Below are 16,858 nucleotides of genomic sequence, written 5' to 3'. Positions count from 1 at the left end.
ACTGGTTTACAAAAAAAGACACTAAGTGCTGGAGTGTGTCAGGCAGCATCTCAGGAAAACATTGATAGGGGACGTTTTGGTTCAGGAGCTTTTTCAGACAATCAGTCTGAAGAAAGCGCTGACCCGAAACGTCACCTATCCATGTTCTCCAGGGATGCTGCCTGACCCGCTGAGTTACTCCAGCACTTTGTGTCTTAAATAGTTTACCATAACCACTTACTGATGGTCCCACATTCACCACACTGTCTGAGGGACCATAATGTCATCCGACATCATACACTGTGGACTGCCCAGTTTCTAGAAATATCGATCCCATTTACTGTAGCCTGTCTTTCCACTTTCCACTTTAGAGATACTGCGTGGCAACAGACCCTTCGACCCACCGAGTCCATTACATTGACTGATTTTGTCCAGAGATACATGTGTTCACCCACCTTGTCCGGGGATAGGTCTGTACACTGGCCTTGTCCAGGGGTAGGTCTGTACACTGGGATTGAGATTCAATAGGAATCTGCGGGGTAACTTTTTCACACAAAGATGGTGGGTGTATGGAACAGGATGCCAGAGGAGGTAGTTGAGGCTGGGACTATCCCAGCGTTTAAGAAACATTTAGACAGGTAGATGGATAGGACAACTTTGGAGGGATATGGACCATTCACAGGCAGGTGGGACTAGTGAAGCTGGGACATGTTGGCCAGTGTGGGCATGTTGGGCCGAAGGGCCTGTTTCCCCAAGGTATCACTCTATGACTGGCCTCCATGGATAGGGGTGTACACTGACCTTCTCACTGATGCCCATATCCTGGAAAGTGAATAAATTCAAAAAATCCTCCATGTCACATGAATACTGCCTCATTGTTTTTAAAGGATAGCTATTTTCCGTTAGTAATTAATGCAGGATGACTAGATAATGCCATTGCAATAAATAAAGACAGACTGATCAGAATTTTGTTTTAGATCAAATCTATTGAAAGCAATAATATGTGACCCTATATACATACAGTCATGCTCACACTGAGAGCTGCTTTCAGCTGACTTCCCACTAGATTCACTGTTCTGATTAATTTTACTGATTGTAGGCATCCTTGTCACCTTCCCCTCAGCTAACAATGGACCATTCGACATTTCCTTATCACCGTCTGCTTTGATCTTTCATTTTCACATCTTGCCCCTCCATATCTCTAGACCCTCTCTTTCCTGAGTCACAATCTGAAGAAGGGCCTCGACCGGAAACGTCACCCGTTCCTTCTTTCCAGGGATGCTGCCTGTCCCGCTGGGTTACTCCAGCATTTTGTGTCTATCTTTGGTGATGACAGGTAATTGGATTTCTTTTGGCTGCCTTGTTCATTCCTTACTCGCCAGTGCCACCTAGTGTGGGAATGTTGATGGGGCAGCATCGATCGGACCTCTTTATTGTAAACATGTCATTGATTCTGCTTGTTGTCATTGAACTGCAGATGCTGGTTTAAACCGAAGATAGACTCAGAAAGCTGGAGTAACTCAGCGGGACAGACAGCATCTCTGGAGAAAAAGAATAGTTGACGACTCAAAACGTTACCTCTTCCTTTTCTCCAGAGATGCTGCCTGACCTGCTGAGTTACTCCAAGTTTTTGTATTTATCATTGCCTCTGCTGCCTTGTTTGGAGACGTGGATGTTACATCAGCTGTGGAGACAAAATGTTCTGTTTTATACACGATAATCTAACTGGGTGGAGTGTTCAGCTGTGACTGCGTCGTTTGATAAGCATGAAGCAGGCATTCATAGTGATCAGAATGGTGAGGAATATCACAACTTTTTGAAAGTTTCCCTTGTTCATCTGGCCCTTCTTAGTCACGTGTGTGACCCAAAAGAGGAAAAACTAGAATACATCTCTTCTCATTCTGAAAGCATTACAAGTATATTGTTTTGTACTGCATATATGATTCATATTTGTTTCGGTTTATCAAGTGAAATTTTTATGTGTTATGTTGACAACGTTTGTTTAGGGTAAGGGATGAAATGTGACTGGCCACGTGTGTGACACCACACGGATGCCGTTTACAAACTGTGAATTTTAAAAAGCTAGAATGTTCATATCTTTAGCAGACATGCATTATAGTTCTGTAGGTAGGAAAATAGCAATGAATAAGATTAATCACTTACAAGAGGTTTTTTTAATGTGTCACTTTGTGATGACCTATGGTCACGTGTGTGACAGTTTGGTTCACTTTCCAAAGTATGGGCCATCCAGCCAGTAAATTATCATTGCTTGAATTTATTTCTAATTGATGGTAAAATGTCAAATCTATAATTTCCACTGTCCAACTCTGCATTCACAGAAGGAATGGCTGCACCGATCAGATGATGACAAAAGACTTCCACCAATCTCCTGGTGATTTAGCTCAGTTAGACCGCATGGTTAAGCCGCATTTGGAGTGCAGTACAGCGGCACCCCCTCCTGGTGACAGAGACACCAGCGGCCGTCTTAGTCCGAGGAATGGATTCACAACTTCTTGGTTTAGTTAGTTTAGGCAGCATTTTAGTAAACCTGTTCTGCACCCTATCCAAAGGCTTCACACCCATTCCTGTAACGGGGCGACCAGAGCTGCACCCAATGAACCATCCTACTGCAACTGGAGAGCAGTCCTGAACTACTAAAGATAAGCACGAAAAGCTGGAGTAACTCAGTGGGATAGGCAACATCTATGGAGATGGTCAAGACCATTCTTCAGACGTCACCCATTCCTTTTCTCCAGAAATGCTGCCTGTCCCGCTGAGTTACTACAGCTTTTTGTGTCTATCTTTGGTTTAAAACAGCACCTACAGTTCCTTCCTACACAGTCCTGAACTATCATTGTATCTCATTGGTAGGTGACCCTCGGACTATCTTTGATCAGACTTTCCTGGCTTTACCTTGCACTAAACGTTATTCCCTTATCAAGTATCTGTAAAACTGTGAATGTCTCGATTGTAATCATGTATTGCCTTTCCGCTGACTGGTTAGCACGCAGCAAAAGCTTTTCACTGTACCTTGGTACATATGACCATAAACTAACTAGCGATTTATACTGGCGCTCCGCACAACACCAAGATACCACCGTACTACTGGAAATGCAGCCTCTGGACACGTTTTACAGCGGAGGCCCCATTTGCTTTCAGCTGGATAATAATACTGCATGCCCCTGTCTGGGGGAAAGGCCTGGGTGTGACCCTGCTCTCCCACCAACGTTTACCCCTCAGCCAGCACCATCAAGGCTCATTATTGAGCCGTCCGGAGTTGTTGCCGTTGTTGATCCGGTGTTGGTCGAGGCCAGTTCAATCCCGACGGGCAGTGGCGTTAATGCGACCCCCGGTGGTGGTGCCGACGGCCCTGTGAGTAACGATCGAAGCGGAGTGAGCGCCACGAATCGGGACAGTGGCTGGTGAAAAATAAATGCATACCCGATACTCAAGAGCAGTTTCATGATACAGCACCAGGCTGCGGAACCACTGTGGGGAAGACGTCCCAGCTGCCTGAAGAGGACTGGGGACACGTCGCAACTGGCATCGTCGAGATCGTTGCACACGTCAAGACTAGGAAAGACGTGGACCTCTGAGCCTCGAGTGGAAATGGCGTGGGGGCAACTTCAGAACAGTACACATGACGGAGATTAGAGAAGAATGGGGAAGGTTAAAACATCACTTCAAACTCTGTCAGCTGGGAGAGAGGGGCCAAATCTCTCAGTGGGCTAATTTGGGTCATGCTTATGTGTGAAGAGAAAGCATGCTGGTCTCAAAGCTAAGTGTTTGTGGTATTTGCAGTGTGTCCTTTATGGTCTTACATTGGAGCAGGTAACAGTGACTTTGTGCAACATATCAGATGCTGCAGAAAAATCACTTGACCTTATTACTTGATAATGTGAATATCTAATGCATAGAACAGTACAGTACAGGAACAGGCCCTTTGGCCATAATGTCTGTGTCGAACGTGATGCCAAGTTAAACAAATTTCATAACTTTGAACGTGATCCATATCCCTCCATATATGGGTGACATTTCGGGTCGAGACCCTGCTTCAGACTACAAAGAAGGGCCTTGACCCGAAACGTCACCCATTCCTTCTCTCCAGAGATGCTGCCTGTCCTGCTGAGTTACTCCAGCTTTTTGTGCCCACACGCATGATGCGTAACGAATGTGTTCACTCACTTGAGAACCATGTTTGCCTCGGTGGTGTCCTCCATGGACTTGTTGGAAGTGTCAATGACAGGCTTGTTCTGACCATCTGATTGTTCTGTCCCTTCAGAAGCTGCCAGAGTATGAGCAGTCTGTTCAGCAGCAACACGTCGAGTCTCCAAGATTCCACCTCGTCCCTACCCCGAAAGTTGGGCTCTTCCAGTAAACAACCTCTCCGTGCCCTCTACGACATCCTCATCTCACCCATGGAAGGGGTAAGTGAGTCCCGCACCAGCCCGGATGCATTGTTATTGTCACCTTGTGAATCTCCCAATCACCCATACGTTAGTAATAAGTTGTCGGCCGTTGTTGGTGGCACCTAACTCTGCGAGACAAACTTCAGTCGTTTTCCAAAATTTAACATGAACTACTGTAGAACGAGGAGAGTTTGCATTCGGACGCCGGGGGAACAACCTGGTCTATCGAAAGGCTACAGACTAAGAAGTAAACGCTGCACTGTAGACCAGAGTAAGAGAGGATTTACAAGGATGTTGCCAGGACTCGAGGGCCTGAGCTATAGGGAGAGATTGAGCAGGCTAGGACTCTATCCTTGGAGCGCAGGAGGATGAGGGGTGATCTTATCGAGGTGTGTAAGATCATGGGGGGAATGGAAAGGGTAAATGCACGCAGTCTTTTACCCAGAGTGGGTGGAATTTAGAACCAGAGGACATAGGCTTATGGTGAAGAGGGCAAAGGTTTAATTGGAACTTGAGGGACTACTTTATCATTCAGTTTATTGTGTGCAATGCTGATCGCCCCCTCACAGAAAGGATATGGAGGATTTGGAGAGGGTGCAGAGGAGGTTTACCAGAATGCTCCCTGCATTAGGGAGGTATTAGCCACAGGGAGAGGTTGGAGAGACGGATTGTTTTCTCTGGAGCACCGATCGTTGAGCGGAGACCTGATAAGTATCTAAAATGATGAGAACAGTCAGACGGGTGGAAATGTCAAAGAATAGAGGGCACAGCTTTAAGATGTGAGGGGTAAAGTTTAAAGGAGATGTGCAGGGCAAGTTTTTTTCAACATAGGGTGGTGGGTGCCTGGAACGTGCTGCCAGGGGTGGTGGTGGAGGCAGATACGATAGTGGCATTCAATAAGCTTTTAGATAGGCACATGGATATGCAGGGAATGTGGACCATGTGCAGGCAGAGGAGATCAGTTTAAGTTGGAATGCAAGGTGAGTGTCGTGTGCACACACTACCAAACAGCAGGGTTTGCCGAAACCGTGACAGATCTGCTTCTATCTGAACAAATAAATGTCCAGCGCTTTCTCAGCCTGCATCCTCTCTAAAACCACACTGCTCTCCCATGTGCATCCTCCTCTTCTCTGGAAACGCTCTTGCTGTCTGCCATTCATCTGCAATGCAGGGTAGCAGTGGGCGATGCAGTTATGCTGATGATTATGTAAAGGAGAGATAGACGATGCTCACTAGAGATCGGCAGGATATATCTCAGAGATATTTTTATTGGCACTTTCAGAATTGGTCAGATTGTGTGCTAGAGATTCTCCTGATGAAGAACGTTTGTGGGTGACACAGTGGCGCAGCAGTAGAATTGCTGCCTTAAAGCGCTTATAGCGCCAGAGACTTAGGTTTGATCCCGACTATGGGTGCTGTCAATACAGGGAGATTTTTTAAATATTCTCCCTGTGACCACGTGGGGTTTCTCCGAGATCTTCGATTTCCTCCCACACTCCAAAGGCATACAGGTTTGTAGATTAATTGGCTTGGTATAAATGTAAAATTGTCCTCAGTGTGTCGGATAGTGCTAGTGTGCGTGGATCGCTGGTCGGTGCGGGCATCGGTGGGCCATAGAGCCTGTTTCCGTGCTGTATCTCTAAACTAAACTTTCTCAGTGCCAGGACTACTGCAGGTTTATCACCAACTTCACTTCAGTACTGCCCTTGATGATGAAAGGAGATGGTTTCTCATTTTTGTGCCAGTACATCACTAGTTAATCAGGTTTTGTAAAATGACTCTCCTGGTTGACAGGTGAACACGAGGTAGTTATTAACGTCTGTAGCGGGCTGGAGCGGAGGGTTTGAGAACAAGGAGAGATTGGGTAGGCTGGGAGTGTCTACCCTGGAGCAACGGAGGCCGAGAGTTGACGTGACCGAGGTGTGGAAAACTACACGAGGCGTTGATACGATAGAGAGTCGGCCTCTGTTTCCCTGGTAGAGGTGTCTCAAAGAGTTACGATGACAGACAGCGCCCGTAGTCAGGATTGAACCCGGTTCTTTGGCGCTGTAAGGCAGCAACTCTACCACTGCGCTACTGTGTAAGGTCCTTGAATGAGCGAGGCAGAGGGGATATGGAATTCATGCAGGCAGGTGGGATCAGTATAGATGGATGTGATGGTCGGCATTGACGTAGTGGGCCGAAGGGCCTGTTTTTATTACAGTAGATACTTGAGCAAGGCCAACCCATGCCATGGGCTGGTATATAAAGTTGGAGCTGACAGTCTGTAAATTATTTGATTGTTCTATACGATATTGTGAAGAAACATGAACCTTGGTGGATGTAATGATGAGCTAAGAGTTAGTGAGTCTGACTCATCTCACTAATAAACAAGAAGCTCATACTATTTTTACAAGGGTGGCTAATTTATAGTCCTCAGAAAGGCAGCCATATCATCAAAGACTCATCCTCTCCACACTCTCTTTTCACTCCTGCCATTGTAGTATTGTGGTTATTACTTAAAAAATTGTTTATTGTATATTGCCTCTGTGCATTGTATTTACAGGCCTTTTAAGCTGCTGCAAGTAAGAATATCATTGTTCTGTTGTCGGTACATGTGACAATTAAACACGCTTGGCTTTTGCCATAGTTTAGAACAGTCAGGTGGTTCATATTAGAGGAAAGACACAGAGTGCTGGAGTAACTCAGCGGGCCAGGCAGCATCCCTGGGGAACATGGATAGGTGAAGTTTTCAAATTAATTTACATTCCGCTTCAAACCAGCAGATGGTGCCAGAGGTCCATGTTTTTTTTATCATTCCTTCAACAGCATGATCAGAAATAACCCTTCCAGCAGAAGAATGTGCCAAATAAAAAAAGTCCACAAAATGCTGGAGTCACTCAGGCAGCATCTCTGGAAAGAAGGAATGAGTAATGTTTCGGGTCAAGACCCTTCTTCAGACTGAATCAGGGGAGAGGGAGATACAGAGATAAGGAAGTGTAAGGTGTGAAAACGAGACAAAGGGAGTGGAGATCAAGGAAAACGTAGAATATATCATTGTTGGCTAGGAGAAGGTAACAACAAAGCAAACAGAGATAAAATGTTAACGAGGACAGTCAGACTAGTCGGAGAACTGGGAAGGGGGGAGGAATCGAGAGAGAGGGAAGGCAAAGGTTTCTTGAAGTTAGAAAAGTTAATATTCATACCGCTGGGGTGTAAGCTGCCCCAGAATATCCTTTCATGCAGGCTATCTATTTCCTTCCAAACTTCCCCTTTTGTTTTCAGTTGGGGTCACATTTACAGGCTCTCTCTGGTTTCCATTGGAACCCTGATGTAGGGGGGAGCAAGCTGAGATCAAAACTGTACGAATACAAATCTTTCCTTGTCACTTTAGGGAACTGTGATTGATTTGCCATTCTCTGGGGGAGGGAGATACTGTCTGTATACTAGTGCAAGTTTATCTTTGAGTTTCTGAAAGCAGAAGTCTTTGCGCACACAAGTGCACTCGCTGGGAGTGAGCAAGTGTTTAGTCCTGGCCTTCCTACGGCAGAGATGTGTATTGGTCACTGAGGGAATGCGGCGATCTTCTGCACTGAGGGCAGGAAAGGCAGGGCAAGAGAGAGAGGGAGAGCTAAGTGCAGGAGCACCAGGGTTGGGGGTGGTTGGTGGGGATTGGGGTCTGAGGGTGGGAAATGGTCAGTGTTGAAGGGTTTTCAGGAATAGTGAGGGAACAGGAGGAGAATCTTCATGAATGAAGATGGACACAAAATGCTGAAGAATGGGTGACGTTTTGGGTCGGGACACTGCTTCAGACTGAGTCAGGGGAGGGCGAGTCTAGCGATATGGATGGGTACCGTGTGAAAACGCCATATCAAAGCAGATGGTAAGGAAATGTAGAGTGGTTCATTGTTAGCTGACGGGAAGGTGACAACGAGGCATACAATCAGTAAAAGGTATTCAGGAAGACAGTGAAACTATTGGAAAACTGGGAATGGGGAGGCATGGAGAGAGAAGGATTGCAAAGGTTACTTGAAGTTAGAGAAATCAGTATTCATACCGCTGGGTTGTACACTGCCGAAGCAAACTATGATGTGCTGTTCATCAATGTTTGAACCCAGGAGAAGAATAGATGTGGGATCTTCACTGGGATCAGGAAGGGTTGGGAACCTCCACCCATGTTGAGGAATATTGTATTATCTTGGCACTCCCAGGGTATTCCTGTTCGATGGATTAGGGGACTGAGAAAGTAAATGCCTTGCTTTTCTCAACCCTTTTGTTCCTCGACCCCCACCCCACTCAGTCTCACAAGGTTGAATAGTAGAGCGTTTTCAACTAACACAAGTCCCGTGTTCATAGATTTTCAAACTGAACATGTTCGGTTTAAACCAGCATCTGCAGCTCCTTCCCACACTCCTCCGGCTGTTTGTTGTTTTACTGAAGTTTCCAGCATCTTCTATCTCAAGATTCATCATTATGTTTCACTCTGGAAAGGTAGACTCTCAGCCTTATCCTCGTGAAATATCTTGGTCCTGGTGCGTTGTGTGTGGGAGTTGAGAGCGTGCCGGTTTCTGTAGAGGGCAGCATGGTGCCGCGGTACAGATTGTACTCTGCTTGATTTTCAAAAGCACATTTATCTCATGTTGTAATGTGTTGTGAATTCTGTGCAGTTGGTTGTGGTGAATTTATCTATTGAACCACAGGGTATTCTCACAGCAATGTGCTAATCTATAAATGTATTTTTATTCATGGTATGAGTATCCCTGAACCACATGAAATATCCGTATGGAGGAGAGAGTAAACAAGCTCCTGAAGACCTGTTGACACCACTTTCTCATCAGTCAATAGAAAGTGCATGCAAATGGCTCCCGCAGTGTAATTATTCTGCATTAACCTCCACTTTGGTACAAGGGGGAGCGCTGACGCCAGCCGTACTACCTGGAAAATGCTGGGGGAAAAATCAGCAAGTTTTACAGCATGCATGGAAAGAAAGTCAATATTAGCATTGACTTCATTGAAAGTGCCGTCACAGGTAGACACGGTGGCAGAGAAGGCTTTTGGTACATTGGGCTTCACCAGTCAGGTCATTGAGATTAGAAGTTGGGACATTGTATCACAGATGTACAAGACATTGGTGAAGCCGCTAATGAAGTACTGTGTTTAATTTTGTTTTGCAAAGAGTGCAGAGCTGTCCCTGGTCTCGAGAGCCTGAGCTACAGGGAGAGGTCGGGACAGGCTAGAACTTTATTCTTTAGAGTGCAGGAGGATGCGTCAGTGATGATCGAGAAGTGTATAAAATCATGAGGGGAGTAGATAGGGCGAATGCACAGTCTTTTCCCCAGGATTGGGGTAATCAAGAACCAGAGGACATAGATTCAAGGTGAGAGGGAAAAGTTTCCTGAGGAACCTGAGAAGCAACGTTTTCATGCATTGGGTGGTGGGTATATGGAATGAGCTACCAGAGGAAGTAGTTAAGGCAAGGTTTAGAGGGATAGAGGGCAAGGTTTAGAGGATATGGCCAATATAGGAAAGGTTTAGAGGGATATGGCCACGTTGCTTTGGTTTTGATCTTCCCAATTTGATCTATGTTTCCGTTCTGGCATGAATGACACTTGGATTCATTAAATGAATAATCGTATGAGGAATAGTGCCAATGCGTATGACATCACGCCACTTAATGCTGCCTCTGATCTGGGGTTGAAATTGGAAACAAAAGCCTGCTCATCCTCACTTCACTTGTTCCAGTGGAAGGAAGGTCATCGATGAAGCAACTGAAGATTGTTGGGCCGAGGGTACTGCCCTGAACAACTCTTCCACTCACATGCTTTTGTTCACAAGGTGCCCTGGTGTGGGGAGAAGTCACTTTTGTCTTGCCCCTGGATATCAGTCCGTGTTTACACCAAGCTAGTGATGAGGTCTGGAGCAGAAACCACTTCAAACACATCATTGTAGTCTTAACAAAGGGAGGAGGAGAGATTGGCAGTCTAACACATGTGGCCTGCAGATTGGACCTTTGTGTGTTTTAGAATGAGTTAAAAACCTTCACGTATAACTTCACGCCACTTAATGCCGCCTCTGTCCTGCACTGTCCAACACTCCTACTTTCAGCCAAATTCAGCCGTGTTTTTTCCAGTCCTGGAGAGATCTGGCAGCTGACGGCAGGAGGAGTGTTTACTCTGTGCTCAGTAACCACCAGGTCAAACCTCAACTCATCTTCCATGAGATAGACACAAAATGCTGGAGTAACTCAGCGGGACTGGCAGCATCTCTGGAGATAAGGAATGGGTGACCTTTCAGATCGAGACCCTTCTTGAGAATTATGTCAGGGGAATGAGCAGTACATAGATAAGGAAGTGTATAGATAAGGAAGTGTAAGGTGTGAAAACGGGGCAAAGAGAACTGAGATCAAGGAACATGTAGAATAGATCATTGTTAGTTGGGTGAAGTTAACAACAAAGTAAACGGAGATAAAATGTAGTCGGAGACATTATGACTGGTCAGAGAACTGAGAAGAGGGAGGGGATGGAGAGAGAGGGAAAGCAAGGGCTGCTTGAAGTTATAGAAGCCAATGTTCACCCCGCTGGGGAATAAGCTGCCCAAGCTGAGAAGATGTGGAGATGTGAGTTTCAGATGTGCTTCAGTCTATGGAAGAAGCAAGATGGAAGTTTGAGAAGAAGAATGCAAGAGTAGTCAGAGCTCGAGGCAGCGGAGATGAATATGAGGAATCACAAAGTGTTATGAAAGTGGAAGTTGCTGAACCATGGTTAGAACGTAGGTCCAGGCATAAACTATGTGTACTCTCTCTGGGCAGCCTGTTCCAGAATTCAGCTCATGTACCATTGTTTACCGAGATAAGAGAGCTCTGTGATACTTTTAAATTAAAATTGTGACTTGATTGGAAAATGATTTATATTATGATCAGGCAAACAAAGAAAAATAATTAGTTCACGCATTTCAAAGCTTTTTCAGTCAACAGGAATTGATGTTGCATTCACACACTGAAAGTTTAGACAAATGTCATGATTTGGAATGTGAATTACAGAGTGGACAAAGTTACTGATATTTACACGCAAAAATGAGCCTTTTTCTTTGTTGCAAGCAACACAGTGGGTCAAACAGCATCTGACGAAGGGTCCTGACCCAAAACATTGCCTATCCTTTCCCTCCACAGATGCTGCCTGACCCGCTGAGTTCCTCCAGCATTTAGTGTTTGTTGTGATTCACTCTGTTTTGTTCAAGAAACCATCTTGCCAATTTCCAAGGCATTCTGAAGTCAACTTTAGCAAGCTGTGCAAGGAGCACAATTCTCAACCTCTAGCTTCCTTCCTGGTCTTTGGCAAACATTGGGACAAAGCAATAGAGACATTGTGATAAACATTGAATACAGAGTGGTCAAGAATTAGTACAAAACCACCATCATCCACTGTTCGGTCACTCGAAATGAGTATGACTGTCCTCTCATGGAGGATGCCTATGCGTGACTTTATTTAACGTGGGGAGACTGGATCACAGACAGCCTCCACACGGTCCTTGACAAATCTGGGTCAGAATCCAGTGGCATGCAATCCAAGACGACCGGGGACCCTTTTCTGCTGCAGCCTTTATCCGCCTTCCCAGCCGTTGTGATGCTCCACTAAAGTCAACCATCCTGTTCCACCAGTGAGGTCTTGGTTGGATAGCTCTATGTCAGAGACCTCCCCCTTGACCTTACCGTCATGGGTGACCCTACCAGGAGGATAGCTCCAGACGGCATCGCTCTCAGGATCTCTAGACCACACAAGCTTCTCCACCACGACAAGGTGACAATCCACGTTCGGTCAGTATGAGAAGTATCTCTCCTATTTCTGGGCTTGATGTTTTAGACATTATGCTCAGATGCAATGATATTTGGGAACTTTACAGTTACGTGGAGCTTGTAAGCTTATGTGAGAGGAAACACAGAGAGCACCCTGAGAAAACCCACACGGTCACAGGGAGAACGTACAGACTCCGTATAGACAGCACGAGTACTCAGGATTGAAGCCGGGTCTCTGGCGCTGTAAGGCAGCAACTGTACCGCTGTGCCACCTGCCGCTCCAGCAGAGTTGAAAGCATTAATACCATGGGCACTCTCTCTCTCTCTGCGTCTAACATTGCCCACAACCTTGATGCCACACGGACAATGGACATAGAAACATAGAAAATAGGTGCAGGAGGAGGCCATTCGGCCCTTCGAGCCAGCACCGCCATTCATTGTGATCATGGCTGATCGTCCCGTATCAATAACCCGTGCCTGCCTTCTCCCCATTTCCCTTGACTCCACTAGTCCCTAGAGCTCTATCCAACTCTCTCTTAAATCCATCCAGTGATTTGACCTCCACTGCCCTCTGTGGCAGGGAATTCCATAAATTCACAACTCTCTGGGTGAAAACGTTATTTCTCAGCTCAGTCTTAAATGACCTCCCCTTTATTCTAAGACTGTGGCCCCCTGGTTCTGGACTCGCCCAACATTGGGAACATTTTTCCTGCATCTAGCTTGTCCAGTCCTTTTATGATTTTATATGTCTCTATAAGATCCCCCCTCATCCTTCTAAACTCCAGTGAATACAAGCCTAGTCTTTTCAATCTTTCCTCATATGACAGTCATATGACATGGAGACATCTTCCATAAAAGACTGGATAAATTGCCAATGACATTTTGGAAGATGTGTTTTCCTTGTTTCGTTGTATTTAAACACAAATTGTGTTTTAACATGGACGTCACTTTGAATAAGCTTGCACCTTTGTTTCAGTGAACAGAATATTATCCCGGCTCGATACCAGATAGGTGATAGCAAGCTGCTTTATTACTATGCAGGAGGGCCCGGGTGAAAATCTAGCCTGTTGCATCGTGTAGCAGAATGTTTTAACCTGATGGCATGGAGTAAAATATTCATAGCGGAGCCCGTTTCCAAGTTAACTGATCTGCTCTGACACGGCAATAAATACAAAACTTTATCATGTGACCTGACAGCTCAGAAAATTCCGGAATGATTATGGCATTTAACAAATGGATAGAAATGGAGAACGTGAACTCTGACTTTAAAATAAAATGAGAAACATGTAACACGCCAATCTTGAAATGTATATTGCAAAAGCAAGCATTGTTGGTGTAGCGTATTTATGTGTTGTCTTGGAATTCAATGGAGTAAATTTTAAGAAGGGTATTACAGTGGTGCAGCTGGTAGTGCTGCTGTCTCTCAGTTCCAAGAATCCAGGTTCGATTCTGACCTCGGGTGCTGCCTTTGTGGTGTCTGCATGTTCTCCCTGTGTCCACATTTGTTTCATCCAGGTGCTCCAGTTCCCTCCTGCATCCCAAAGACGTGCAGGTTCGTAGGTTAATTGGCCTCTGCAAAATTACCACCAGGGAGTGGATGAGAAAGTGGGATAATATAGAACTAGTGTGAATGGGTGATTGATGGTTTGCGTGGACTCGACGGGCTGAAGGGCCTGTTTCCATGCTGTATCTTTCAATCAATGCAAAGCGTGCCCACCTGTAGAATTGTGCTGCAGCCTACCCACCTTTATAGTGGTCCGTTTTGTTCCCCTCCAGCGGCCTGCCTGAGCTGCTGCATGTTTCAGCTCATCGCTGGTGTACCATTCTGTAATTGGTGGCATTCCCAATCTCAGCTGTGCTATCTTTGGGACAATGCGTACATGGGTTTGAGAAGCTACCAGTGCAAGTGTGTCCCCACACTTGTGGTCAGGACACAAAAATGGAGCGAGCGGGGAGCAGGTCTGCTGCAGGTCGATGAGGTTTTACTGAGTTGGCAGAGTGTCAGGCAGGAATGGAAGAGATATCTCTAACTTCAAGTAACCCTTGATTTCCCTCTCTGTCTGTCTCTCCCCCACCCTAGAAGGGTCTTGACCTGAAACGTCCCCCTTTCCTTCTCTCCAGAGATGCTGCCTGTCCCGCTGAGTTACTCCGACTAGTCCTGGCTGTCGTCCTGAATAATGTTTCTGATAGTATGCATCATTGTCACCTTCCCCTTCAGCCAACAATGAACCAGTCTACATTTCCCTGATCGTCGCCTGCTTTGATCAGTCGTTTTCGCACCTTACCCTTCCACATCTTTTGTGTCCCTCTCCTCTGACTGTCAGTCTACAGAAGGGTCTCGACCCGAAACGTCACCCGTTCCTTCTCTCCAGAGGTGCTGCCTGACCCGCTGAGTTACCCCAGCGTTTTGTGTCTATCTTTGGTGTAAACCAGCATCTGCAGGTCCTTCCTGCACACGAGATAAATAATTGAGAAAATACAGACAAACGGGGTCGGAGATGTTTACACGGCTTTGATGTGCTTGGTTCAGATAATGAAAATAAACCACACACCTCTGCTTCACTACACCCTGGAGTGTAATATTTCCTCGCAAAGGCCCCCAGCAATATTTTATCCTCAGTTTGCCGACACTCGGGAGGCTGACAGTAACTGGCTTGTGAGTATGCTGGTCTGTGGCTTCACAGCCTGGACTGGTTGAAAGGCAGAGGCAGCCTTCTAGGCTGTAACCCCAGGTCTCTGAGCCAGCAGAATGATGGAGTGCATTGGACTAATACTACTTAAACAAGTAGATCACTGTGCTTCTTTTCAAGTGCTTAATGTCAGCTCTTTTGTGGAAAAAAGAACTTATTTTGAAACACACGTCTGAAATGGTTTTGTCAGACGGTTACAGAGGAATGATTAAGGATTTGGAAGTTAAGATGTGTAAGTGAAGTAAATGTTTAAGTGATGCACCCTTCGGTACGTTTGGCTGCTATATGCAGACCTTAATAAGATCCAACACTGATGACAAAATATTAGACTGTAATTCTTGGAGTGTTAGTAAAGTTCCTCTGTGTTTTGCAACTGTAATCTTAGTTGGTGGACAACACTAAGTTCTTTGCGAAGCCCAGTAATGAACAGATATAATTACTGAGTGCTACATTTCTGTGCTTTGTGGGCCCTTAATCTCACAAGTGCCATCTCCAACTGTGCTATTAGTAAATGAGAACAGATGAGTCCGGGGTAGCACCTGAAGAAATGCACCCAAGCTTATACAATATCATGCATGAGAGGCCATGATAGAATTAACTTTTATTTTCGAGGGAGAAATTTGCAAGTTAAATTACTCTTCCTTAAGGAGACAAGAAAAGCTGCATCTTAGATGAGAGCGATTAACAAAATGATGCACTAATTTGACTCAGTCGAGCATATTGGTTTTAAATTTGCCTTTATAATTAATACAAACAGATTGAGTTGTTCGAATATAGGGCATGGCTTCCTTCCAATGCAAATGAGTGTGTGGTTGTATTCAAAATGGGGAGATGCTTGTCGCGGATATGAAGGGGATGGCAAGTGACTTGCTTGTCTTCTCATTTAGCGATGATAGAGACATCTGCAGCAATATTCAAATGAGGACAAATGCCAAACAAGGACACTAGGCATATCAGGACCTGATTGAAGTGAAGAAAAATGAAGACAATTGCTCACCAGCTGTCTGTCTATGGGGCCATGGTGGATGGCAAGAATTTCCCCCCTAGTTACTGAAATATTTCCCAGAGTTTCAATGATTTTGTGGCTTTGATAATATCAGAATGCTTTACCATGTGTTCAAAGTCAACTCATCGCAAGGTCAGTGTCATAGAGTCATAGAGTCTTACATGGTGGAAACGTGCCCTTTGGCCCATCCTTCCCATGCCGACCCCATGCCGACCCCATGCCGACCAACGTGTCCCATCGACACTAGTCCCACCTGATTGTGTTTGATCCATAGCCCTCTCAACCTGTCCTATCCATCCGCCCGAAGAAAACCACGGCATCACAGGCAGAACGTGCAAACTCCTTACAGACCACACCCGAGGTCAGGATCGAACCCGGGTCTCTGGCGCTGAGGGGCAGTTCTTCCAGCTATGCCGCCGTGCTGCCCAGTAAAATAACAGATTATGCCACTCTGCTCATTACTGTGCAACTCAGTATTGATGGTGTTTTTTTTATTGTCACGTGTACTGAGATACAGTGAAAACCACACCATACATGAGGACAACAACAAAAGCAAAAATAAACCCAGTGCAGAACATAGTGTCACAGGTATCTTCACAGTGAATGCATTGGGAGATTTCATATTTAGTTTAGTTTAGTTTATTGTCACGTTTGTCACTATTTGAAGGGGCAGAATGGTTCGGCACGAAAAACTGACTGCAGCTCGAACTCAGGATTAGATGAAAAGTTATACTTAATAATTTTCGAACCTATCTCCAATGTTGTATTATTAGTAAATTGTTCCATTCTTCATTATTATGCCTTTTTTTCTCTCTTTATTATTCTCTATCTATAAAAAAAATAGAAGCAGAGTCATTAAATAACTGATAATATTAGTAATGTATGATTGATATACATGAAATGTTCTTACTATGTACTTGCTTCTAAGTTTGAGTTTTTTGTCACGTGTACCAATGTACAATGAAAAGTTTTTGTTGTGTGCCAACCAGTCTGGGGAAAAACT

At 45.2% G+C, this 16,858-nt stretch overlaps 1 protein-coding gene across 4 annotated transcripts in view; it reads left to right on the top strand.

Moving 5' to 3' along the window:
* Nucleotides 1-16,858, top strand: part of ttc28 (tetratricopeptide repeat domain 28) — a 530,600-nt gene that overhangs the window by 456,561 nt on the left and 57,181 nt on the right. For all 4 annotated transcript variants that reach the window (XM_033043376.1, XM_033043375.1, XM_033043374.1 and 1 more), the window contains exon 14: nt 4,262-4,406. In XM_033043376.1, coding sequence (XP_032899267.1) covers nt 4,262-4,406 — 145 coding nt within the window. The remainder of the gene's footprint in view (nt 1-4,261; nt 4,407-16,858) is intronic.

The sequence above is a fragment of the Amblyraja radiata genome, chromosome 25 (assembly GCF_010909765.2).
Source record: "Amblyraja radiata isolate CabotCenter1 chromosome 25, sAmbRad1.1.pri, whole genome shotgun sequence".
NCBI lineage: Eukaryota > Metazoa > Chordata > Chondrichthyes > Rajiformes > Rajidae > Amblyraja > Amblyraja radiata.
The sequence above is the reverse complement of the archived record's forward strand: the minus strand, read 5'-3'. Positions and strand labels throughout refer to the sequence as shown.